General features: G+C 35.8%; 1 protein-coding gene across 2 annotated transcripts in view; it reads right to left on the reverse strand.

Moving 5' to 3' along the window:
• Positions 1-663: 663 nt before the first annotated feature.
• The window catches only part of GPR174 (G protein-coupled receptor 174), a 30,085-nt gene continuing 4,536 nt past the window's right edge, over positions 664-26,212 (reverse strand). The window contains exons 2-3 of one of the 2 annotated variants that reach the window (XM_012455740.2): positions 19,238-19,333; positions 664-5,553 (exon numbers count right to left, since the gene is read on the reverse strand). In XM_012455740.2, coding sequence (XP_012311163.1) covers positions 4,005-5,006 — 1,002 coding nt within the window. In that variant the 5' untranslated portion in view covers positions 5,007-5,553; positions 19,238-19,333 and the 3' untranslated portion in view covers positions 664-4,004. The remainder of the gene's footprint in view (positions 5,554-19,237; positions 19,334-26,212) is intronic. The other variant, XM_064362851.1, reaches the window with a different exon arrangement.

A 26,212-nucleotide genomic window follows, 5' to 3' on the forward strand; every position in this document is an offset into this window, starting at 1 on the left:
CTTCCTTTGGAAACCCTTCACCACTTCCTAGGAAAATATTTTTACAACAGCCAAAATGTGTAATTCCTAAAAATTTGGTTATGATAGATATTTGGGGTCCTGAATGTACTAGGGATATGGGTGAGATGAGGAGGGAGTTACTGAAATAGAAGAAAGAGAACCAGGCTGAAGGAAGAGTCAGAGGCAATTTTTCTGACTACGCACTTTGTTGTTGTTGTTGTTTAAGTAGCTCCGTTTTGAGAAGAGTAGAGAGGGACAGTAGAGGATGAGTTCCCCCCACCCCGACAATCTAGAGAAAAAGTCAGACCACCACATCTTAACAACCCTTAAGAGTAACAAAACATTCTCTCTGTCCCATCATTACAAATATAGAGCTTTAAGTAGTTCCAATAAACTTGGTCCACAGTGAGGATTGGGAATAATTTTTAGCAGAATATAAATAGTGAAATGTCTATAGACGAAGTGGGTGGCAAAAGTGGGGTAAAGTTGGGGGTGTGGCTTATCTTTCCTTTTGAGAATAGAGTGCACCTAAGAGAGAAAAAGGGAGAATAGAGTCTTAGAGGACTTCTATTCATGCGTGTGAGGACACTAACAAAAATGCTCAAATCTATCAGTGTGTTGAAAGAAGTGACTAAGTACATATTAGCTTCTGAAGGCAGAAAATTTCTATGGAATTACAAAGACAATCTTTATTATTAAAATGAACATTATAAGTTATAGCCATAAATAAATTCCAAGTGCAACATTTTCACAGTATCTTGGGAGTAAAACCAAAAGGTGACATAAAATGTAAGTTGCGCAAGAATTCCACAGATGCACCCTCTCAGACCAAGGCGGCTTGGTCTGTTGCTCCTGGGGCAGATGGCTTCTCTTTGTGGAATTAGCAGTTAGTAGAATTGGCTGATTAACAGAGTGACAATGAAAACATATAAACCATTTGAACATAATAATAATAACAACAATAGTAATGACAATATTATCACATAGAAATCACTACAACTTCAACATTTTTCTTATTGGAGTAATGATGTATGGATTTGGGAATCAAAATTCAACACCTTTATATATAGGAAATGTGGCATTATTTATCTTGAAGTATACATTAGTATGGTTGAGGATGTTTACTTTTTGCACCACAATTTCATGGAACCCAGAGAGTGATAAATGAGAAGTCTGGAGAAAAGATCTCCATAAAATGGAGAAGCTCAGAGAGGAGGCTGCTGTCTGGATAGTAGCTGCAGCAGTACTCCTAAATTAGGAAGCTACTAGTTTAGACTTCCACTGAGAATCGGGCTCAAAGGAGGAAAGGAGAGAGGCAAAATGAAAAGAAGACGAGCAGACGTCTGAGAAACTGATAGCCATGTTCATGGATACATTTCTTAATTTCTTAGAAGTTAGCATTTCCATTACAGTAAGCAAAATAGGTGTTCACTTACTATTGAAAGGCAGTGTTGTAGGACCCACTTTCTTCAAAATATCTTTCCCTCCAGTCTGTCTGCTTCAATATGTATTAGCCCTCCACTGAAAGTCACCACTTTGATTTAATGCCTAGTTTTAAGGCCTGGAATTCAGATATTCCTGGGTAAATTAATATTAACCTAACATTAGCTATTAGCACCATGGCGTGAATGAATTGATTAGGCTGCTGTCTGGGAGAGCAAGGGAATAAAGCAGAAGGCAAAACTTATCCATGGGGTAGGGGCGAATAAAGTAAATCAGAGCACTGAATGCAAACTTAGATGGGCAGGCCTGGGGCAAAAATGTGTCTTTATCTAAGCAGCATAAGAACACTTAATACTTGTCCTTTTTTGGAATGATGTAAATGGGCTGGCTAACAAATGGGCCCTACCCTCAACCATTCTTTTAAGAAGGTCAATCGTCTCCTGAAAATATTTCCATTCCTCTTTAAAAAAAAAAGTAGTCAAAGTGAAATTAATATGTTAATAAAATCAAATCATCTTCCAAAGTGACCTTAAGAAGTGTAATTCATGCTAATCTAGAAAATAGTAAGCACACATAGTATAGATAAGACTCATTACAAGTACCCACAATTATTTCAAAATTTCACAAAATTATTACTTGCAATCCCATTACCACATTAAATTATTAGTCAAACAAAAGACACTTTAAAGCAAAGAGACAAGACATAGTTATATTAACCCTTTTTAAAATACAATTTAACACTTAGAAAACATATTTAACACGTCAAAACATATACCTTACAATGAATAGTTAGGAGACACATAGATACACTACTGCTAGCAGCACAAAGTCAGTTTTCTAATAGGGCATTATCTTAATAACAATGTATGTGTAAAATCAACACTTGTCCAAAGAAAACTTTAGAAAACTTTCCATCAGTCTTACATGTTAGAATTCATGTTTATGTCACCAGTGTTCCCCCTGATGTATTAGTATCATAACTGTATGCCTAAAACAACCCCTTTTCTCTAAATATGATAAAGTCTTTGATTGGGTTCCACATTCCTTCTGTGAGACATAGAAGGTATCTTCATTATATAGCACACAAATTTTAAGTAGAACTTTCTTAAAGTTAGAGCTTTTTGCTAAAACATGTTTCAAAATATTCTAATACTTACAACCTAAGGTTTAATTATGACTAATATCCTGGGTCTGTTTCCCACACAGTAGTACCAAACAGGAAGCAGGCAAGTCATTGGCCATTGGTTGCCCAAGTCTGACCAAATTAATCTTCTATACATTTTTCATACGGTAAAATAATTGCCTTTCCCAGCTGCTAAGGGATAGGATTTGGAGGCTTTAGAATGGTATGGCTGGGGCAAAGCTAGACCAAAGCAATCAACGTGGATCTTAAGGTCCATGTGACTGACTATAATATGTATGCAATGATGAGTCACAGAGACTTATTCTGGCTTGTGCAAATGACTTGGCAGTCTAAGCTAAGTGTCCTTACCTTAGAGTAAGAGATACAACGTGATGAGAATTTTAAAAGGATTACTCAACTTCGCTTCATCTTTTCACTCTGGCCTAAGTTTAGTGGTTTATTAGTGCACTACTTCTTCCATAGGCTCAGAAAGTGCAGGAACCTGTCAACATTAGCTGAATGTCACTCTAGAAGCAGGATAAAAACTTCCTCTACTAGGCTGGTCCGTATATCTACAGAAGTGTTCTTTAGAAAAATTATAAGGGAGCTAGAACAGTGATTGTCACCTTTCTGCTTTCTGCTTTCTCCAAGGTCTAGAGGCCATTTGAGTCACCTTGAATGGACTTTGACAAACTACCTGCCCTAGGTAGATGCAACATGGCATCTTTTACAGTCACAGAGGGTTATGGTATATAAATATGTGTATTGTTCTTAGTTTAAATATAACAGAGGCCTGAGTTTGGATTTTCATTCTATGAACAGGTGTGACAAATGATATTTCATGTTGACACAAAAACGAAGAAAATAGCTATTTTAGTCTTCAAACTTTGAAGTATAATCACACTTGAGAGATAAAAATATTATGTTTATAACATTTTCTTTAAACAGGGTAATAGATCATCTGTCCTACTAAAATATAACCAAACATATTAAAATTACATGTATACTATGATTATTAATATAAAAAACACCTACATTTCCTCTGCATATAAAGACTCAGTATCTGTTGAAACAAAACTAAATGCTTATGGTAGCTCCAAGCTAATAATTTTTTTTGTGTCTGAGGTTTATAGGTAAAACTACTGACTATAATTGAGAGCATATGTGTATAGGATGTCACAGAAATTTGATATTTTAAGATTTACAGACTTGATGAAAAATTACTACATGGACATGTCAACATCAATAATGGTGGATCATAATGTTCCAGATTGGTCCTGCTTTGAAGACGTGAATAACCCATAGCAGTATGATAGAGCAGAACTGAAAAGCTGTTTTTTTTTTCATGTGTGAGTTCTTCCCTGTGGCTTGGGTATTGCAGATATGTTCTGATGTACTTGCATTTCAGGTCACATTCAGTTTGTTTTTTCTTTCTTTTTTAGCATAATTCAGTTGTCACAGTAGAAGTTGTATGGTTACTCACAAAGGATTTTGCATGGAGTTGGATACTGTCATGCAAATCTTGTCTTGAAAGCCGTCTTCGGAACTCATTAGTGGAAAAGTAGTATATGACTGGGTCAAGACAGGAATTCAGACTAGCAAGACACAATGCCACAGAATGAAATATTAGAATCACCCTTCTGGCTAGGCAGCTTTTAATTTCATTGGACTTCACCAGGAAATCTAAAGGAAAACTAAAATGATAAGGTGCAAAGCAAATTAAGAATACCCCTGCACAGGTTAGAATCATCTTCAAGGCTTTCTGTTTCTCTCCAAGATCTTGGGCCATAGGATATTTATCTTGCAGTGATAAAACCGTCTTCCAGGTACAATATAGGACAATCAGAAGCGGAGTTATAAACCCAACCAGCTCACCAATGGTCATCATAGCAATGGACTGGGCTAGGTTGACATTTCTGGTAGGAAGATCCACAAAGCATTTGGTCCTATTGCCAGGGGTATCATCACTGGTTCTGAGGAGGGGGAAGAGTATACAGGCAAGGCAGATGATCAGCCAGCCAGCAATGCTGATGTACAGGTCATATTTTTGTTTGCAGTCATGGAAGCGAAACGGGTACATGAGAAACCAAAATCGTCGCACACTGATGCAGACCAAGAAGTAGATGCTTGCATACATGTTGACATACTTCAGGTAGAAACAGAACATGCAGAGACCAGGCCCAAATGGCCAGTCATGATTCAAGTAGTAAAAGATCCTCAGTGGCAAGGAAAGAACTTGTAGTAAGTCAGCAATGGCTAAGTTTATCATAAATATCACAGCTCGTTTGGTTTCTTTCATATAACCATAGAATACCCACAAGGCCAATATATTCCCTATAAGACCTGGCACAAGAATGACAGTGTATGTCACTGCATAAATAAAGTACCGAAAATCTGTATTATCTCCATCTGGCCCGGTACACGTGTAATTAGCAGGCATGATTCTCTCAAGAGAAACTATATTTGCCTAATGGTGTTTCAAAATCTAAATTCACAATCAACTGCTGCTCCTTCTAAAAGATTGATTGCCAGAGGGTTGAAGATACCAAGTACAAAATAACCTTCCTCCTTTTACCACATCTGTCTGAGTCTCTACATATGATTTGGGGATTTTTCAAAGAACTATCTACATATTTGCTTTGGATTTGTCTATAGTAACTATATGGAAGTCTAGTGTACAAGCACAGAAGACAAGCTGCTACAATTTCCCCTTTTGTTTATTATAAAGTTCCCTGGGACATCATGAGAGCTGATTCTCTCCCATTTAGATCAAGAATGTGTCATATAGCAATTCCTCAAATTCCTATATGTTGATAGCCTTCTCTTTACTGGTGTCTGGCAGGCTGTTTTTCTTTTTTTGGCTCACATAGAAGAAATGTTTGCTTTAGTGCACAAGGAGTCTGCCACTCTTCAGGGATGACAGATCAGCTTTCCGGGACTTTTTCAGCTATATGTCAAAAGCTGAAAAGTAGGAAACAAAGGCAGACCTGCAAGCAAAAGAAAATAAGTCAATTATTTCCTGGCCCAGCTTTGAAAAAGAAAAGAAACCTATGTGCAGAAAAATATTCTAGTTTGAATGAAAAATTCTTATGTAAGGGAAGGGTATATGCTGCAATTTCTACAAGGCGCTTTATAATCACAGAAAAACATAGCTTGAAAGAACATGAGAAGTAATCTAGCCCCTTGTTACTCAAAATCCATGAATGAACGACACTTGGGAGCTTGTTACAAATTCAAAATCTCAGGCATCACCCTGGACCTGATGCATCAAGATCTACGTTTTAAAAATAAACTCAGATGATTCTTCTGCATATTAACATTTGAGAAGCTCTGATTTGGACTACTGCTTTACTAACTTTACTGACTGTCAGAATTATCTGGGGAAGGTTAAAGAATAAAATAAAAGCTTCTGGGTGTTTCCTCCAGAGATTTTGATTCATTACTCGTGGGGTACAGTATGCAATTTGTATCTTTTCAAAGCTCTCCATTTGGTTTTGATATAGCAAGCCCAGCATTTGTCCTTGAACCATCATTTGAGGGCCACTGATTTGATCCAAATCATTCCTATGTATCTAAAAATAAGCGACAACCAGATTCTCTTTAAATAATCCCATTTACACCAGTCATTTAGTCACCTCTTAATTATCTGAGAAAACAGACTGTAGCAACAGAGCAGAGAATCAAAATCCATAGAAAGTTGACTCAGCTGGGTCCATGATCCTTGTTCTGAGGTAAATAAATTTTAGCTTAGGGACCTGGATAGTTGCCTCAAGGCTGCTGAAATCTAGGAGGACTTAACTAATTTTAAAGATATGCGTGGGAAGAACAAAAATGAAATGGGAATTACGAAACATCCTGCTTTGAAGGATCAAATCCATGTGGTTTGAAGTGTGCTTCATCAAGCCCCTGAACAAATTATTATTGTTATTGTACCTCAATTTCATGGTAAATTAAACAACATGTTTTATTCAAAGATATGATGTTCACTTTACTTAACAGCCTTGATGAGTGATACGCATTATGCCTTTGGATTGAAGAAATTAATACTTAAGATTTCTCAGATAAGGAAGATGTAGAAAGATGGTGTTGTAAAACACAGTGAAGCACAACTGTAAACAATACCACTTTTCTTTGAGATTGTCCTTTCACAAGAAAGAATCTATATTTTAACAGGGAATAAAACAGATTCCAATTTTAAATGAGACACTTATTAGAAGGACATGCCAGTCTCCTTAGGCAGATTTTTTTTTTTTGCTTCAGTACACCATACTTCCTCAATTGTATTTACATTCTGGTACAAGGAAAAATGAAGAGAGAAAGGGAATTGATTGCCTGAATTCAGCATGCTAATTTTTTAGCCATATATAAGTGAAAAACTATTTCATATGGAGTCCTTATGGGAAATTATTATTTTTTATTTATGAATATGTATATGTTCATTCAATTGTGAAGCTTTACTGAGTTTTACTTATGTTTCAAGAGTATTTTCCAGCAATATTAGGTCTCTGGTTGCTTGTCCAGGTGAAGTCTGGTTCAAATAAATATTAGAAATAGCTTTCTGTGTCATTTTGCTGAGACCTACTATACGAAAGCTGCTTTTATCTATGAAGATATTAGTTGATAGCACCTTAAAACTCCCCCACCAAAATGTGCATCTGGGTTTTAATTAAATAAAGTGAATGATTAAAAATACTGGATTATCAAATTACTTAATTCCTTTTTCTGGTGTTGTTCTTAAGAGACAGAGTCTTGCTCTGTCTCCTAGGCTGGAGTGCAGTAACACGATCCTAACTCACTGCAACCTTGAACTCTTGGGCTCAAGCAATCCTCTCACCTCAGCCTCTCAAGTAGCTGAGATGACAGGCACACACTACTGTGTGAGCTAATTAAAAAAAATAAAAAATTGTAGAGATGGGAGTCTTGCTTTGTTGCCCAAAATGCTCTCCAACTCCTGGCTTTAAAAGATCCTTCTGCCTCAGCATCTCAAAGTTTTGAGATTGTGCCCAGCTTAAATTGCCTATTTCTAATGGTGGTCTTTGAGACATACTAGAAACCATACCATCACAGGTAATAAGTTACCACTTGCTAAAATTTCAACTTTATATTAGTATTTCAGTTAGGTGCACATGTTACTAAGCCCAGAAAAAGCAGAGCTCGTGCTGCAAGTGACTGCAAGTGATGTCAAACTGAATAGCTGTGTGCGTGTATATCAGAGGCAATTGTACCATTATGACACATGTGTAATCACCATGTGGATAGAAGAGAACAGAACAATTTCTTCCTGATTCTGATCAGCACACAAGCAAATCTCAGGGCTTTATTTTTATTTTTGAAAATTTTCAAAGTAATAAAATGCTTTGAAAAATATTTACCTGGTTAGTTCTCCTAGGAAATTCACCAGTTTTGCCCTACTGAGTATTCTATCACTTTAAAAAAATAATAATTTTAAAAAGAGGTGCTCCTGGATGTCACTTCCAACAAGGCTCCAAATTTATCTTAGCTTCAACATCTTCTATGAGTTCCCTCGTATATCAATTTCATGAAGAGAGGAAACACATATGTGCAGACAGACAATGCAGTTATTGTGAACATTGCCTTTCTGCCAGGAAGTTATTTTACTTAGCTAAGTCTAAACTTCTCTACTGAGATCTGAAAGCCATTTCCTCTTCATCAGACTGTGTTCTGTCTCTGCTCTTAGAAGTACTCTTTTAATTACTTGAAGACAGCAAGAAGGTTGTCACTCAGCCTCACATCACCAGTCACATTGCCTTTTCTCAGATATCTTAATTTGTGATCATTTCATATTCTAGAGAATAGGGCAGACCAATTGTTATTGAAGACCCCACAGGCTATTCAACCTGTACTGAAATTAACAAGACTTCTAGCTACTATTTGCTTCCCTGCCCCTACCATCCATTTGAAAAAAAAAAAAAAACTCCTTATTATTACACTACGTTTACGTTTTAGGATTTATTTGTATTCTTCTCCTTTTACTTTGTCTGGGTTTCTCAAAATTTGGCACCTAGGCTAACTGGAGTGCTTATTAAAAATGCATATTCCCAGATGGACAACTGAATCTTATTTGTCAAAGAGTGAGGCCAAACGATCGACATTTTAATAAGCTTCACAGATAACCAAATCGGAGAGCCTTAAAATATGAGAATCTTTATTGAGTGATAAATTAAAGGGCAATACCGAAACCAATTCAGTCATTTTGTTAAGCTGCATAACCAAACTGAAGTTTCTGCAGGAATTCACTGTGTTTTCCTACCTTCATTGCCTGTGTTTTTGATTTTTTGTCTGCTTAAATTGTTCTATCCCATCGTTACCTGTTGAAATCCTGCCTGTCCTCCAAGGCCCTATCTTAAAACGCTGCTTTCTTCATGAGGCTTTTGGATTTCTTGCCTAGTTGTGATCATACCTACCTGTGAACTCCCGAAGCACTTTATTTATATCAGAAATATGTCTCTTTCTTATTCATTCCACAAAATTATGAGCAACTTGCCAGTAAAGACAGTGTTTTGATGACCATTATAATCTTCCATCTCCAAAGTACACAGTTACTTTTCATGTAGAAGAAACTCAATTAGATGCAATTAAGTTTAGATCTAAGTTTAGATTTAAATCAGAGCCTAATATAATGAGAGTATCCCTTTAGGCCAGGTACGGTGGCTCACGCCTGTAATCCCAGCACTTTGAGAGGCCAAGGTGGGCGGGTCACGAGGTCAGGAGATCGAGCCCATCCTGGCCAACATGGAGAAACCCCGTTTCTACTAAAAATACAAAAATTAGCTAGGTGTGGTGGCAAGTGCCTGTAATCCCAGCTACTCAGGAGGCTGAGGCAGGAGAATCGCTTGAACCCGGGAGGCAGAGGTTGTAGTGAGCTGAGATCATGCCACTGCACTCCAGCCTGGTGACAGAGCAAGACTCTGTCTCAAAAGAAAAAAAAAAAGATCCCTTTAAGTCTATAAATGCTATTATGTTTTGCAATTTGTATACAGCTCCATTTTGTTGACTGCTGTTTAACTTGTAATTCATAGTAGTTCTCAAACCTTGTTTATCTATACATGGTTAAAAGACTAGTGAAAATATTAAATCACTTTTGATGGATACTATATGACACAGAGCAGACAGTTTAGGATTACATGTAGTGAAAGCTCCAGGTGTGTGTACTCCAATTCTTAAAAGACAAGTCACAATTTTACAAAGTTCCATTTTACACATTAAATTTCAAATATTTCCACTTAGTAAAAGTGATGAGAAGATCGCAAGTTAGTATGTTACAGTGAGAAAGCTGTATGTTTCCTGTTCTCGGTGCTGACAGGGCTGTGGGGATTTTCCTCAGCTTTTCTGAATGTTCACCTTGTGCCTTGGAGAAAACATGAACATTTGGACAAGAAACAAGATTTTTTAAAGGAAAGTTATGGGCTTCCAAGCTTACATAAAATAAACTGAAGTCCAAGATAATTGGATCCTTCTGGCCCTTTTCACTTTTTTGCAGTCGTTCTCTGGCAGTGTTCTCCTTGAGAGTGTGCCCTATCCACTACTCCACAAGATTAATAGCCTGTGAAAGGGGAGGAGTAAACCAACCTTATGGGGTCTGGTAGAAAGAAAGACCAAGTGTGGAATGGAAAATAAAACCAGTTTTCAAAGCCTCACTCCAGGTTATGCCAGAATTTTTGGTATAGGTGGCTGCCCTATATGGTGTAATTTTAAGGGACCAAAAGTTCTTGTTTTAAGAAGAAGGAAGGAAAATATTCTTCCCCACTTGGCTTAGGCCTAATTTCCTTTTTCTTGCGGTTAAGACTTTTGTCCTATAGAGTTTAGGCTGCAAATGCCAGACTCCCACCTTTAAAGATGGGGCCCAGGAACTTAAACCTGGCAAGCTTTCCCTGGAAATGTCAGTACTTTACACAAACTCAGAATTTCTGGAGTATGTATAATAGATCCCAGAGTTTTGCATCCTTGGCCTTTAAGCTCAGTTATTATATCAGATTTTCCTTCTTCCTTCTTTTTTTTTTGTCTTAGTGTTTAGTTTTATTCCTCTACAGTTACTTGTGCTTTGCTTATATTTGGGAGTCATTTTCTTCACAATACATTGTCCAAAATGTATAGCATTTTTATCTTAAAGAACAACAAAAATGCAGAAGCATCTAAGCAGACATTAGAGTTTTCAGTAACTTTAGAAAGAATCCTAATGGAAAATGATTTAAAATTTAAAAATGTAAATATTAAAATACAAGGGACAAAAACTAATTTTTTGCCTCTCAGTAGTTACTCTCAAAAACACACATGGAGCTTTCAGTAATTACACAAAAAAATGCCCATAAAACATTTTATGTCTCAATAACTACACAATTAATTTACAATATGGGTATCTCCTTCTTATATTTTAAATGACAGACACTAGATTCTGTCCTTAGATTAAGTTTTGAGGGAGGTGTGGATGAGATGTGCAAAACATTGACCACTATTATTCCAGATGATTGAACATAAGTCTCCTCTAGTGGCACAGTTTTATCTTTTGCTAGACTTTTATTAATTTTCTGGATATTGGTAGACTCTTTCCTCTGTTACTCCTACTAAACAGGATTCTGGTTCACTATTTCTCAATTTTCTACCATTTTTCCTATGCTTTTAGAGTGGATATCATCGATTAGGCAAGACTTTGGAAGAGTTTGCTTTATCCCTCTATTCAGAAAATAAGCCTCAGTAGTCACTGAACAGTGACAATATGCAAAGAACCAGTATGATGGTCCTATATTTCTCCTTACAGTGGCATAACCCTCCTGATTAGTAGAAGAAAACCAAGCATTTTGGCAACTTGTGGCTCTCAGAAACATACTTCTGGTTAGTGACACTGGAGTGTCATTAAAAATAAAGATGGCTAGACTCTTTAAATAATCTTCCACCAGTGATGACAACTCTGTGTCTGGCACAAGCCACCTGGCTTTGGTGGAAGAAGAGGATGACACATAATTTCTAATGCATCTCCTACATGATCTTTTTATTTTTTATTTTTTGTAAGCTTCTACATTTGAGAACAGAGCTATAATTGTAAAATGTTAGAGTAGTAGGTGGTACCCTGGAACTATCTCCCAAGGAAGGTAAAGAGGTGTGGTTGGGGGGACTCCTAGATTAACCTTAAAGGCTTGTGGCAAATCTATTGTACCCATGATCCAAGTACCCAGGTAATGACATACTCATTTTGGAGCTCACTCTACTCTAAGTCTGTAATAAGGATGTCCCAAGTATGAAATATCGAACATCAAATAAAAATGTAGGTCCTCATCAGAACTGTTGTTACATTTTTCTCAGATGGCATCATATATATTGATTGAAAGGAAGTGGTGAAAATTAAGTGGGACCATTTCATATGACTCTCTCTTTTCTTCTCACAATAATCTTTTAGGTACTAGATTCACAAAGACCCACACATTTTGCTCTCCGGTATGACATTTATAAATTGTCCTAAAGGATAGCAGACTTCATCCAAGTCTTGCCTGAGATCATATAAGGCCTGAAATCATATGAGAGCTTAATGCATAGATAATATTTGAATGGAATGTTACTTATTTGTGTTCACTGCATAATATTCTGTTACTAAATAATTTTTCAGTAATTTACATTATTTGCAATATTGGTTCATTTTTGGTGACTCCTTATTTCATAGGGTAAAAAGTAATACAATTTGATATTGGGATCTAATGAAGGAAAACTGGCAGGTCAATGTTGTCTGCTTTTGTTTTTTGACTTTAAAAGCAGAAATATATTATCCCTTCTTCTCCTGTAGTCTATAGTTTGAGGTACAAGTATCTAAAAAACTGAGAAAAATTCCTTCTTCTCAATCTTTTCCAGATGTTCTTGCAGAAAGACTATGGGCTTCTGTTCTGGGTTAACTCACAGGACACAATGTGTCTCCTACCTAAAATTAATAGACAAATAAATATCTGGCTGACAAAAGTAAACTTTCTGTACCTTTTCAGCATAATATCAGTAATACTCAGCAGTATTTCAGAAGGCAAAAACAAATTCGTGTTTTATCCGTGTTTTAAAAATTTTGACATGAGCCATCACCCTACTTCCTTTTGAGTATGTTAAATAGCAAGACTTTCTTATTTTAGACTGACATATTTCTGCAGTTGCCTCTATCAGATACAGGCTGAACAATCTCATTAAGTTGTGTAAAATTGTTCAAGTTTCCACACTGCAATGGCCTACAAAGCTTAACATTCTACGCCTTGTTCTGCCTTCCAGCCTGATTTTTTATTATTATACCCTTTCAAATGCCCTAGGCTTCCAGCATGCCAAACTGTTCTAGCATACAGCATGTTACCTGGATGTCCCTGTCTTTGACTTAAACTTGAACATCCTTATTTTCCAGGCTCCCAGACTCACTGTTTCACCTTGATGGGTGGGAAATTTCCTAATAGGATAATTTTGATTATCTAATTTCCTCCCATAAATCTTCCTTGAATTATTCACATTGGAATTGGCTGTTCTTCTTTTAAATTCCCATAGCATGGTGCACGTACCTGTACGTGTCTGATATGGTTCAACCTGTCTGATGATAGATAGCTGTCTATACAAACACTAGATTGTAATCTCTTTGAGGGTAGGGACACTGTCCTATTAATTTATGCATTCCTCACAATAGTTAGAATAGACCTTTACTAAATGTCCATTAGTAGATCTTTCAGAAACACTTGCTAAACAGACACTATATCTGTCCTTGTATGTTTACAGAACCATTATTTTAAATTTTCCAATTCTATATAAGCTTTGCAGTATAGCATTTAAAGACTATTCAAGTTATAAAATCTAAAGGCATATTTAGTAATTTTTGGCTGATGTTTTACTTATTGTCTTTGGCTACAGAAAAATATTTGAAATTTCCAAAGCCACTTTTTAAAAAACTTTTGTTTTAACTGGTAATTACATTCAGATTCTTTTTTTTCTTTACACGCTGTCTCTCTTCTCCCCTCAAGCCTATCTGCTGGAAAATTTGTTTTTCCTTACTGGTCACCTGCCAATGGATAAAAATAAGTGCTTTGAACACTTAACTGGTTAGGATTTCCTACATGGTTTCTCCCAAATAATCACAATGTGCTCACTTATGTGTTTGCGAAACAAACTGAAATAAGTTTAGTAAAAAGCAAAATAAACCACCTCCTTTGCAGGAACAATGATCCCTCTAGTTTCATGTCCATTTAACCTTTAAAAAAATCATCCAACTAGAAAATTACCATCTTTATCTGCAATCCATGAGCTAAAGTACACAACTCAAAACACAGTCACTGCCTCATTTAAAAAAATAGGAACACTTTTACACTGTTGGTGGGAGTGTAAACTAGTTCAACTATTATGGAAGACAGTGTAACACTTCCTCAAGGACCTAGAAATAGAAATTCCATTTGACCCAGCAATCTCATTACTGGGTATATATCCAAAGGATTATAAATCATTCTATTATAAAGACACATGCACACATATGTTCATTGCAGCACAGTTTACAATAGCAAAGACCTGAAATCAACCCAAATGCCCATCAATGATAGGCTGGACAAGGAAAATGTGGCACATATACACCATGGAATACTATGCAGCCATAAAAAACTATGAGTTTGTGTCTTTTGTAGGGACATGGATGAATCTGAAAACCATCATTCTCAGCAAACTGACACAAGAACAGAAAATCAAACACCACATGTTCTCACTCATAAGCAGGTGTTGAACAATGAGAACACATGGATGCAGGGAGGGGAACATCACACACTGGGGTCTGTTGGGAGGGGTCAAGGGAGGGACAGTGAGGGGATGGGTAGGTCGGGGAGGCATAACATGGTGAGAAATGCGAGATGTAGGTGACGGGGGTATGGAGGCAGCAAACCACATTGCTATGTGTGTACCTATGCAACAATCCTGCATGATCTGCACATGTACCCCAGAACCTAAAGTACAATAAGAAAAAAATATCAAGTCTTGTGGAGATACATTTATGCAGCTACATTGTCTTACAATCGAAGAAAGTAAAAACAAAAGCAAGTCAGGTTAAAAAAAGCATCACCTCGTCTCCACACACATGCACCAAAATGGAGTAGAGCACACTTCTTTGTGGTAATGTGGTGCTATTTTTACTTTCCCTACCATAGCCTGCTGCCTTCATATGGCAGGAAATGACAAGCCCTTACTCACCATAGGTAAGAGACTTGGCAAGTACCTAAAAATATGTTGAACAGGCACTGGCTGCCAAAACCTGCTGTTGAGAAAAGATAATTTTTTATTAAATTTACCTGCTGGTTTGCTAACTTTTATTTTTTCCACAGGCTAATTGCTTAACCCCTATGTCATTATCCACTCAGAGAGTAAGGCTAGACTCCTAAACATCAGTGGCCTTATGGAATTAATTAGGGCTAGAGTGAGGTTATACGTAAGTTAAGCATTATCTTGCTATTTATTTATTTCTAACTTCCTTCCCTTAAATGTATGGTGTGAAAATCTAAACAGAGAAGTATTTCTAAGCCATAACTGATGACTATAAATAAAAGAATTTTTAATAATATTATTTATAATATTTGGTTGGTTTTGATGATTTTATCTCATTAGAGTGAAAACTAAGCAACTAGCCACTTCTTGAGATAGATTTAAATCAAGTTCAATGTATTTTTTGCCTGTTTCCTTTGGAAAATTTAAACAAATGTTAGGGTAATGATGTTTACCTCTAAGCCATGGCTAACAGTTTGAGTTCAGATGCCCCTTCACTGTACCTACCAACAAGAGTATATATCAGGTGCAAAGAGATTAGAACATAACTCTGATAGTTTGGAAAGCCAGTTGTTTGTGTCAGTGACTGTGTCAGTGACAGTTTAATTACAAATATGCAATTTCTGGTTATTTTTATTTTAAGATAACCATCAGGTGGTTATCTACTTTCATCATTTGTTCTGTGATAGGCCTCTAGTCTACTTATCTGCTTAACTATCTATTTATCTGTTATTTAGACAAGCTTTTCCAGATGGGATCAAGGAAGGTTAAAACAAATAGCTAGCAATCTTAGGTGGAAATTTATCTAAAACTGAGACACTTCTATTTCCCTGCCCTTTCTAATATTGGGAACATCACTGATGCCACAAATAGTGCCATGTTTCAACACTGAAGTATTGTTTAATTCCTCCCTTCTCTCTCCTCGGCCTTCTATTTAGGCTTCTACTGAGTTTGTCTGACCTTCTCTATAATATTATTCTGATTTAACTTGTGTTTTGCCTATTTTCTTGCTCTATTTACCTGAATTATTTAACTCTCAAAGCCTCTGTAGGTATGCTATCATCATATTCTACATATCACACCAAGGTATACATCTTCATGAAATCTCTTTTGCCTGAAAGGAGGAGTAGTAATCTTCATTTGGAGCCTCTAAATCTGAGAAAAGTTACCCAAGAAACACCTCTTACACACTACACACACATATTACTTTCTATACTTCATCAGTGAGTCGAACCCTTCAGGACACGAGATTCCCCATAGTGATAAAGTTTCTTTTTAAAATAATAAATTTATCAAAAAGCAGAAATCCAAATGAATTTGTCTCTCCTGAGTTGTCACTTTGAAGGACTACATGCATATTTCAATTTTTGGAATTCTCTTTTAGAATTACACTCAGAACATGCATGTTCTTTAGAATAATTTTACTGCTAACAAATCTTTGTTTTTTTATGGGTAGGTAAATTACTGGAAACAATCAAAAGCCATTCATAGCCAGTCTGAACAGTCAAGTTAAAGATTAACTAGAAAATGTCATTTTTACTCACAAGCATGGTATGATCACACTGTTTAAAGACTCATTTTTCTTGATCAGCTCAAACCAATTCCAAAGACAGTTTCAAAATGTATGAGAATATTTGGTGAAATACAGCATCATTAAGATAAGCATATAGCCTTGTGAGTTCACCTTCAAAATGATGACATTTAATTGAAAATATTAGTTGTAGTCTTTACTTAAATTAGTCATTGATAGAGTGAGAAGTCTTGAATTCTTGTTGTACCTCTGCAATTGAATGCCTGTGTGACCCTGAGAGAATCACTTAATTTCTCCGGGTCCCCATTTCTTCTCTAAAATAAGCATGTTAAGCCACATAACTTTTAAAGGGAATTTTAGATTTTGTCGTTTTACTTCTGGGTTTTAAATGGCCTTTCTTCTCCACAGCATACACATTTATTCATATGTATGGATATATAATATTACATAATATCCAAATATTTGATAAATAATAAGGCATCATTTATAGTAAGCAAGAAGAGCAGGGAGTCTGGAGCCATTCTTACTGGATTCAAACACTGTCTCTGCCATTTCTTGGCTGTGAGGCTTTAGGCAAGTTATTTAAACATTTCTGTGCCTCAGTTGCCTCATCTGTTAAATGAGATGATAATACTACCTACCTCTATGAATATTTAATTAGTTAATATGTATAAAGATCTACAGTATGTGCTATATAAATATATAAAATAAAATAAACAAATTCTTAGCATTTTATGCAGTGGAGATAACTGTATGCATACACAAATGTTGTGGCCAAAGACTGAATGTTAACTAATGTATCCAGGAAAAAAATAATTCAATAAAATTTCATGGATATCTTTATGTATCTATGATTAAAAGTTTTGCCATTTTTGTATTTTTTGTTTCTTGGTAGTAGTAGTGGTTGGGTCTCTCTCTCTGTCACTAGAAATCATACCTTGATTATGGATTTTCATGTCTATTAATAAATTACAATGCACTTGAATTTCCCCCCCAGTGAATCTGAATTTTGTATCATAACAGGATTGCAAAGATGAACCAGCAATTTCACCTGTTAATATCTCCAACAGAGATATAATACTTCATTTTAGACAATGGATGATTACTTTTTTCTATTTTTAATTGTTTTAATTTTTGTGGGTACATAGTAGGCATACAAATTTGTGGGATGCATGAGACATTTTGATACAGGCATGCAATGTGAAATAAACACATCATGGAGAATGGAGTTTCCATCCCATTGAGCATTTATCCTTCAAGTTACAAACAATCCAGTTGCAGTTTTTACATTATTTTATAATGTACAATTAAGTTATTGACCATAATCACCCTGATGTGCTATAAAATAGTAGGTCTTATTAATTCTTTTTAAGTGTTTTTGTTTTGTATTCATTAACTATTGACAATAGAAATATGCCACTGTCTGTGTAGTCTACCCTACTTAACATGAATCACTAAAATATAAATGTCACAAACAATATACCTCAGACATGTGCCTAATTCTTTATCCCTGCCTCACTGAGCTTTCAACTGTACTCATCCTGATTACATCAGGGGAAAGGCTCAAGTGGTCTTGAACAGATGTTCATTTCCCTTTTACGAGAAAGTCTCACTAGAAAGAAAGAATGGGGTGGCCTAAAACTTATAACAAAAAAAGAAAAAATATAGGGTGCCTTTAATTTGGCTTCCAGATAACCATAAACCCATATATTAGTTTGGTGCAAAAGTAATTGTGGGTTTTGCCATTATTTATATTAATTACAAAAACCACTATTATTTTTGCATCAAACTAATATCAAATACTTGGGTTAAACATGAAGGGGATATGTGCGCTACAGGAGTTGTATTAGTTGTTAGAACTCTGACCTCCTGGTCAGAAGTACAACATAACGCTACAATGGTTGGGGCGTTTTTCCCCCATGTTTAAGTGAACTGTGCGTTTTGTTCATGATTTTTCAAACTAGGCTTAAGCACTAGACATGTTCCCTTACAATGATTAGATATCAAGATTTGTGCTTGGGCAACACATTTCATCTAAGAACAGGCATCCAGACAAAGAATCAAAAAGCAAACAGAATAAACATTCTCTGCTCTGAAATCTGCATCTTTCAAATCTGCCCCTAACCTGATTCTTACCGATCAATGAATAGAAATTTGCCAAACGTTCAAGTGATTCACCTACTCCTACTGTAATTTTTTCGTTGCCACAAACCGCATCTCCTTTCTCAACATGTATGCATGTAGAGTAGTCAGTGTGTGCTGGGTGAGATTATATTGCATAAAAGTTTAACATTGAAAGCATTTATTTAATCTGTGCATAGACTTGCTTTCAAAATGGGAATAAAGGTTGAGTACCCTAGTTTCCCACATCCCCTTTTGAAGCCTAAAATGTAGGTCAAACAGTCCATAAAAATCAGAGCCAGGGCTAGAGTTAGATGAGTGAGGCACTTTCCTTGGACAAAATTTAAGGAGTTGAAAAACAACTCAGTAATGAAGAGAAATAATATTTCAATGCAGTATTTTTTAAATTGAAATGAAATATTCACAGTAAACAAAATGTCAAGATAGTAAATAAAGACAGGATCAGCATGACTGATTTTTTCTTTGTCTCAGGCAAAAAGGACTCAGCAGAGCACTATTGAAAACAATGTTACATTTTATCAAATACTTCAGAAAGTACAACTTTTCATGTTCTGTAATATTGTGTGTCTTGATTGCTAGAATCAGGCTATTGCTTGGTAATTTATCAAGCAGACCAGCAAATGTGCAACAGGTGGCTAGCAAAGGCTCTCATTATCTATCCGGGACCCACAGGATTAAACAGTATTGTTTTTAGGAAAGAGGCCCAAATAGAAGTCAAGACCATATTTGACTACCTGTTGTTTTCTTCAGTGCTGTTGAAACTTCTTAACAGAGCAATAGGGTCTCCAGAGGAAGCAGTGGAGAATCTGGCTTGATTAATTCATTCATGCCTTAAAAAACATAGAAAAGCAGTGGTCAGGTGCAGCACGGAGAAGATGCTCAGAGAGGGCTGGAAAATTTCAAGAAGTGGATATTGAGATCCCAAAACCAATTACCACAGGATAAGGAGAGTATAGACAGTTACACTTAGCCATTAGTGGTAGCAAAGTAGAGTGAGTGAGAATCCCTTTACCATCTGACAACTCTTTTTGACATGACAGCTTTTGGAAAGAGTGAAAGAAGGTAGGAATGTTGGTGGAAGGATTTATGTGTCACTCTTTGGTCACAAGGAGCCCTTAACTATGGTTAACTATGTTAGAAAAATCCCACAGCCTCTAGTTAAACTCACAATACAGTTGAACGATAAAAACTGTCTTTTTCAGTTAGTGTCTTTTCTAAATAGTTGCCATGATCACAACTGTTTCATTGATTATTAAATACATACAGAGGGAGAGCAGGGAATGAAACACAAAGAATACGTTTTTTACTTGGTAGAATGAATTAAAGGAACACAGAGGGGGACAGCCTTAGGTGGGTAACATGGTAGGATTACCTGAGATGCCAGATCATAAGTGTTTACAAAGGATTCCACAAAGGGAAGGAGAAGGCAGGAAAGATAGAGGGAAGGAAACCAATGCAATATCTTCCACCTACACAAATTTGCTTCAAGCTAATCCTCTTAACACAATGATTTTTATCTAGAATGATAGCTTTTGGGGGAATCCTTTGAAAGAGACTTGCGTTCTAATGCCAGCTTCAGTTGAGTAATCTTGAACTACTTGTTTTGCTTCTCTCTCTCTTTTTATTTCTTCCTCATGTAAAATGAATAAAATAATAATGCCTACTCCTGGGGAACATGGTTAAGATTACATGAGATATCATAAGTAAAAACCAGTAAAACAGGGCTTGGCTCATAACAAGTGCTCCGTAAATACTATTTATCTTTTTCTTGTTTCCTCTAGCACCTAGTAAATAGGGTACTAGACACATTAAAACTCCATAATAAATCCTTTCAAAAAGACCTGATGAGGAAAAAATAATGATCATGATTAAATACACAGTAACATTCTTTAAAAATTATTTTTGTCTTTGAGAGAGGATAACACAGTGGGAGAAACAGACCAAGTAGAAGAAGAGTAACCAAAAGGCACGTCCAGAAGCCCAAGAATTCAAAGCAGTTTGTCATGGGGACTAGGAGAGAAAACTTAGGCAGTAAGTTACAAAGTGACAGTTATATTCCTTGCTGGTATGTTGTTTGTGAAGACAGAACCAGAACAGCCCAAGCACCACTTTAGTGTGTCAGATATGTGAGGACAAACTAGAGTAATAGTCTGCAGGGACAGAGTTTAGAGACTGAGCAGGGTTATAGATTAATCATAAACACTAGCCAAATTTAGCTGACTCTATTGAAATAGTGAATATTCTTAGGCACTTTTAAATTTTTAATAATTTAATTTATTATGCTTTATGGACAGGAGTCAGGTAACATATCAAAGAATGGATTTTGGTTTAAAGAGTCACTTCATCTTTTTTTTCCAGAATAGACATATACTTTAAAACTATTCTGCTTTACTTGCAAGCTTTTTCAACTCCCAAGACAGGTCATTTAGGCTGAGAGAAACAGAGTGTATGGAAAAAAGCACTAATCAGAGACCTATGACACCTACTTTCTAGTCTTGGCCTTATCACTAGCTAATGGTGTGACCTTGGGAATGTCCCTTCTGTCTCTTAACCTCGGTATTTCATCTGTGGAATGAGGGAGTGACTACATTATCTCTAAGGTTACTTTTAACACTGACAAGTCTCGCAGAAAGTTTGATTAGGCAGATAGGCCCAAATCTTGATAAATATTGGAGGAGATGTGAAGAAACCCTGTGTTCTTCCTCCTCAGCGTATTATCCTTCAAGCCTGACTGAATCCTCATACCACAACTTTAATTGCCTGGGCCCCATATCCAATCCAAGACCCATTGTCTTAAGTAGACTTTTCTAGTTAGCACAGATTTGTTCTTCTCACAAACTACTCCTGATCAAAATGTCCCGTATAGCCATGTTTCTACTTTTATGCTTAAAACCATTGAGATGTGATAAGTGGATTTAAGCTAATGCATTAATGAGCGAGAACTAGAAGATAGTATCCAGGACCTTCACAGGGAGTGTGCAGGATTTTCCTAGCAGCCTTTCTTAAATAAAAACATGGGGACTATTGCAGATCTAGACCAAAAGGAGCACAGTAGCATGAAAGATGACTAGGGGAGAGGTTATAGTCAGCTTGAATCCCTCATATCATGCACTGGAGCCCTCTCAACAGCCAAAGTATGGAGTAACTCAACAAGTTCAATCAGCAGATATTTACTGAGCGCCTTGGTTAGCATGCCATATACATTGATAAGGTCAATGGTGATGTAGATAATGATTAATGAACCTTATAATAATTTATCATTTTCTGGAAGACCTAATTCAGCATTTAAAATAAAAATTAGACTTTATTAATCTTGATTAAACCTTTCCTAATTTTGTATTAATCTCTTTGAATGCTTTGCTTTTTACAAACAAGGTAACTGAGGCCCAAAGAAAGTAAATAAGACTCATCCTGAGTTATATAACAAGTTAATGGCACAATCAGAACTAGAACCTAAGTATTAGTTTAAACGGCTTTTGTTCATTTCTTCACATCACACTTCCTCCCTTCTATACATTGTATATTATGTGTGTAGCTATTTCTCTTTCCATCATGTGGTCAGACCATCTAAATGTAAGATTTATGTTGTTAAGAACTGTCAATTTTTTACATCAAACACCAGTGTGCAAATCACCAGAAACAAGTTGTCCCTTTTTTTTTTTTTACAATGGTGTAGAAACCCATACTCTTAACTATATGCAGAAAAAAACCACAACCTATTCCTGTCCGTTCCCCATATCTCTCTCTATCTCTACCCTACCCCAGACAGAAACACAGGTATTCTTTCTACATTGAGTTCATTCATTTCTGCTGGCATCCAAGACTGGAAGAAAGTGACTAAAATGAGAGAAATGTTATTTTTCCCTTTGGCCCATTTCCTGCTTCTCCACTTTGCTAAACTATCAAACTAGGACAAAAGAATGAAGTGATGAGACATGCAATACTTTGCTGTAAACCACATCATCATGCTAGATATCACAGAAGATTAAAAGAAATGAGACATGGCCCCTTCCCTGGAAAACCTGGCAGAAGTGAAACAAGAGAAAAAAAAAGAGATATATAAAATCAATTATTAAATTGGGCAGGTCAAATGCTAAGCTCTATAGAAGGCTGCTATATATTTAGGGTAGAAACCCACAACAGACCTTAAAGTGGTTGGACTACACCATATGACATTTCTAAAAACAGTGATTCACTGATCCATAAAAGTTATGCCTCTCTTTCTCATTTATTCAGCTGCAAGCCTTAGAACTATTTTTCTCCTCATAAGCACTTCAAACTGCAAGCTTAACCAAGCATAATGCTGACATGTGCCAAGGGAAATTTGTTAGGTGAAAGGCAAATGCAACTCAATATTCCCAGTGTGATTTCAATCCAGTAGCACAAGGTATTTTGCCAATTGTACAGAGGACCTCTGACAAAAGAAATACAAAGTACTTGTTCAATATCTGCATGGTGATCCATACCCTTATGAGAGAAGTGTCCTCAATTATACCATTTTCAGAGATAGAGAAACTGAAAAATGAAAGAGCTTAGTATCTTGTTCAGGTTTATACGTCTAGTCAGCCCTAAAGTAGCATGACAACAAGCTTGTGATTGGTGCCTGCTGAAAGCATAATTTAGAACAGAGTTTAGGAATTGATGTCCCAAGATTCTTCCTCTATTTCCTCTTGGGTAGGGAGCACAGACAGAGGAGGTGAGTCTGTAGAGAGCAGGAGAATGTGGTGGGAAAATAATTAGCATTATCAGCAGACAGACTGGCCTAAGACTTTGTTATTGTGTTTTTGTTCTTTTAACTCAAGATTCGATAACTGACTGGATCAGATGGTTACCACACTGGGCTCCTAAACTTAAGTATGTGATTAGATTCCAGTTAATTCTCTCTGTAATGTAGCCCTAGAGTATTCTCTGAACCAATAACAGACATCCTGTAACTCCAAGTCCTTGATCATAAGGAAAAAGCTTACTCACAAATATAAAAATAGCTCTATCCTCTTTTCTGATGGTTGATGTGTAAACTAGATTTTGCACATGAAGGATCCCATGTTTCCCCCAAATTCTAATGCCTTACAGCCAATATAGAATGCACTAGGAAGCCAGCAAAAAAGTTAACACATAAATTGATCTATGCTCCAGACCTGTTTAGGAGAGCTTCTGTGTACAATTTTCTGAGCCCTTTCCTTTTGTTGATTTTTAACTTGCATCTAAAACCACACATTTTGTTCTAATCTCTAACAGAGCCTTATATCTGGAGTTCAGAACCTTTGCTCTTAACCTTAGCATGTCATAGATTAGATTATGTATAAGAAAACAATAGTTCTAATATGATTTTCTTTTTACATTATGTCAGCTTAAGTATAGATGGATGGTGACTCTTTTTAAGGCAAAAAGTTCCGTGAAGTAACGTACCTTCTTCCTAAATCTCTTTTGTATAATCAGATTTAATATGTGCTAGCTTATTCTCCTCAAGTAAATAAGCTCTAAGAGGGCAGAGGTTATATTTTGTAAATATAGTAAACACATCATAAAGACTGGTTGAAGATAACTAAAGCATTTAATTTTTGCTTTTTACAATTCTGTTTTATTCATTTTATTCCCTATTCCCCACTTCCTTTTCCTTGTTCACCTAGCCTAAATCCAATTAAAGGACATTCTATTTTGAATGGGTACATCTTGATTTCTTCTATTACCAACTCTCTTGATTCTCCAGTGGAAAGGGACAAGATAGTGAATTATAGCTTTATCTTATAGAGACAGTGTAATATATAGAAAGAGCTTTGACAATCAACAGAACTGGGTTTGAAATTCAACCAAGAAAGATATGTTTATTGCATAGACTGTGGTGGTGGTTTCCCAGGTATATATTTATCTCCAAACTTGCTAAGTTATATATATTAAATATACCCATCTTTTTGTATGTTAATCAAACTTCAATAAAGTGGTGTTGAAAAAACAGTTGTATATCATTAGGAAAGTTATGTAATTTCTTGAACATTAGTTTCTTAATCTGTAAAATGGAGAAAATAAATCTACATGTATTTATTGCTTAAATAAATAAACAATGTACATTTATTGTTGTCAAAATGATGTAAGGCATCTTGCCCCATCCTTAGAATATTTTAAGCATACAATTTAAAAATATGTATTATTTTTGATGACAGAACATTAAAAATAAAAGAGTCAGTGGTAGATAAGCTCGAAAAACCTGCTAAATCTTAGATTCTGAGTAGCTGCTTAGATTTTTTATAGCTTTTTCTAGAGTTATTACTACAAATATACTTGATTTAGAATGGAATATAAGCTCCACAGGGAGATAATTAACATATCAAGATGGTCTGAATCTGATGTTGACCCTTAGTTCATGGTGCGACTTTGGACCTGCTTTGCAACTCATGTATGGAGCTGTGAGAAGGCTCTGAGAACTAAAAGTAAGTCCAAAATCCAAAATCATATTAGAAAACTATTATTTTTCCTTTGCCAAAGAAACTAGACTGAACTCCCAGTGATGTGGGAATAGAACAAAGCTAAAGGCTCAGTATTACCCATGAAGAAAATAAAATCAGTATGCTTATGAGTGAGACTGAGCAAACCAAACCTAATTTTCATTCTAAAATAAATTATTACAATCTAAAAATCATTTGTCACCCAAGAAAAGGTTATATGAAATTAAATCTTTATTTTGAAAACAAATTTTTACATATGAAACCAAATCAATTCTATCTTTTCAACTAATGTGCTGAAATTTTGCAGAAAAATATAAAGAACTGATCAGCACTTCTTAGAAGTATTTCATGTTATTTTACTCAATATGACAAGTGGGCTAATGCATGCAAATGTTAAATAGGTTAAATTTAAAATTTTCAAAGCAACATCATACAGTCTTTAGAAGGGAATATATTAGGGTGATTTACTATCAATTTTCATTTCTATTGTGTGTCCAAAATTTTTCCAATGAGTATCCAGGTGTGTCACTAAATGAAAATTATGGGAAGAAGACTGCATCTGGATGTATTGTATTCAAGTAGCCCACATGCAGAGGTTCCATAGTATTTGAGGAGGGGCCAGCATGATTAACCATCATGCCCATATTCTTCAGATATTGATTTAGCCTGTTGTTTTACTCAGGCCATTCATGTTTGGCCCAAGTCGCAGTCAAGGAATAACTTATAACCTGGGGTGATCAACTTTAATATTTTTTCTGTATTGGAATATGTCACAGAGATTTTCAAATGTAATTATTCCCAGAGCTCAGCTAGTTTTAAATTTTCTGAGTAATTTTTCCCCTGAAAGAGACACAGACACAAAGATAATATTTCATAATGTAAAATTCTTAAAACTGTAACTTAGAACTAAAGCAGTCATTAACAAATAATTATACATCAAATATAATCCAGGTTATAGTCTGTATTCTGAAAAGCAGCCCTTTTCTCTCTGCAAATTGCAGAATGTACTCAGTGTTTGCTTAACCAAATTTCATGCCAAAAAAACTGAAGGAGGTTTAATCTATTCTCCATGGTCAAAAGAGCCCTTCAGCAAGATGTCAGAGCCAAACTGAGTATCCCTAAATCCAATATATGATCACTAACTCAAAATAACTTGGGCCCCAAATCTGCCTTCCCTAAATAATCCAGATGGATTATTTACACCAGCCACTTTACAGTCTAGTCTATTTTATGCATAGTCTGCTTCAGCTAGGTAGAATTTTCTTT

This window comes from Aotus nancymaae, unplaced genomic scaffold (genome assembly GCF_030222135.1).
Source record: "Aotus nancymaae isolate 86718 unplaced genomic scaffold, 86718_ANA_hifiasm-v0.15.2.pri h1tg000004l, whole genome shotgun sequence".
NCBI lineage: Eukaryota > Metazoa > Chordata > Mammalia > Primates > Aotidae > Aotus > Aotus nancymaae.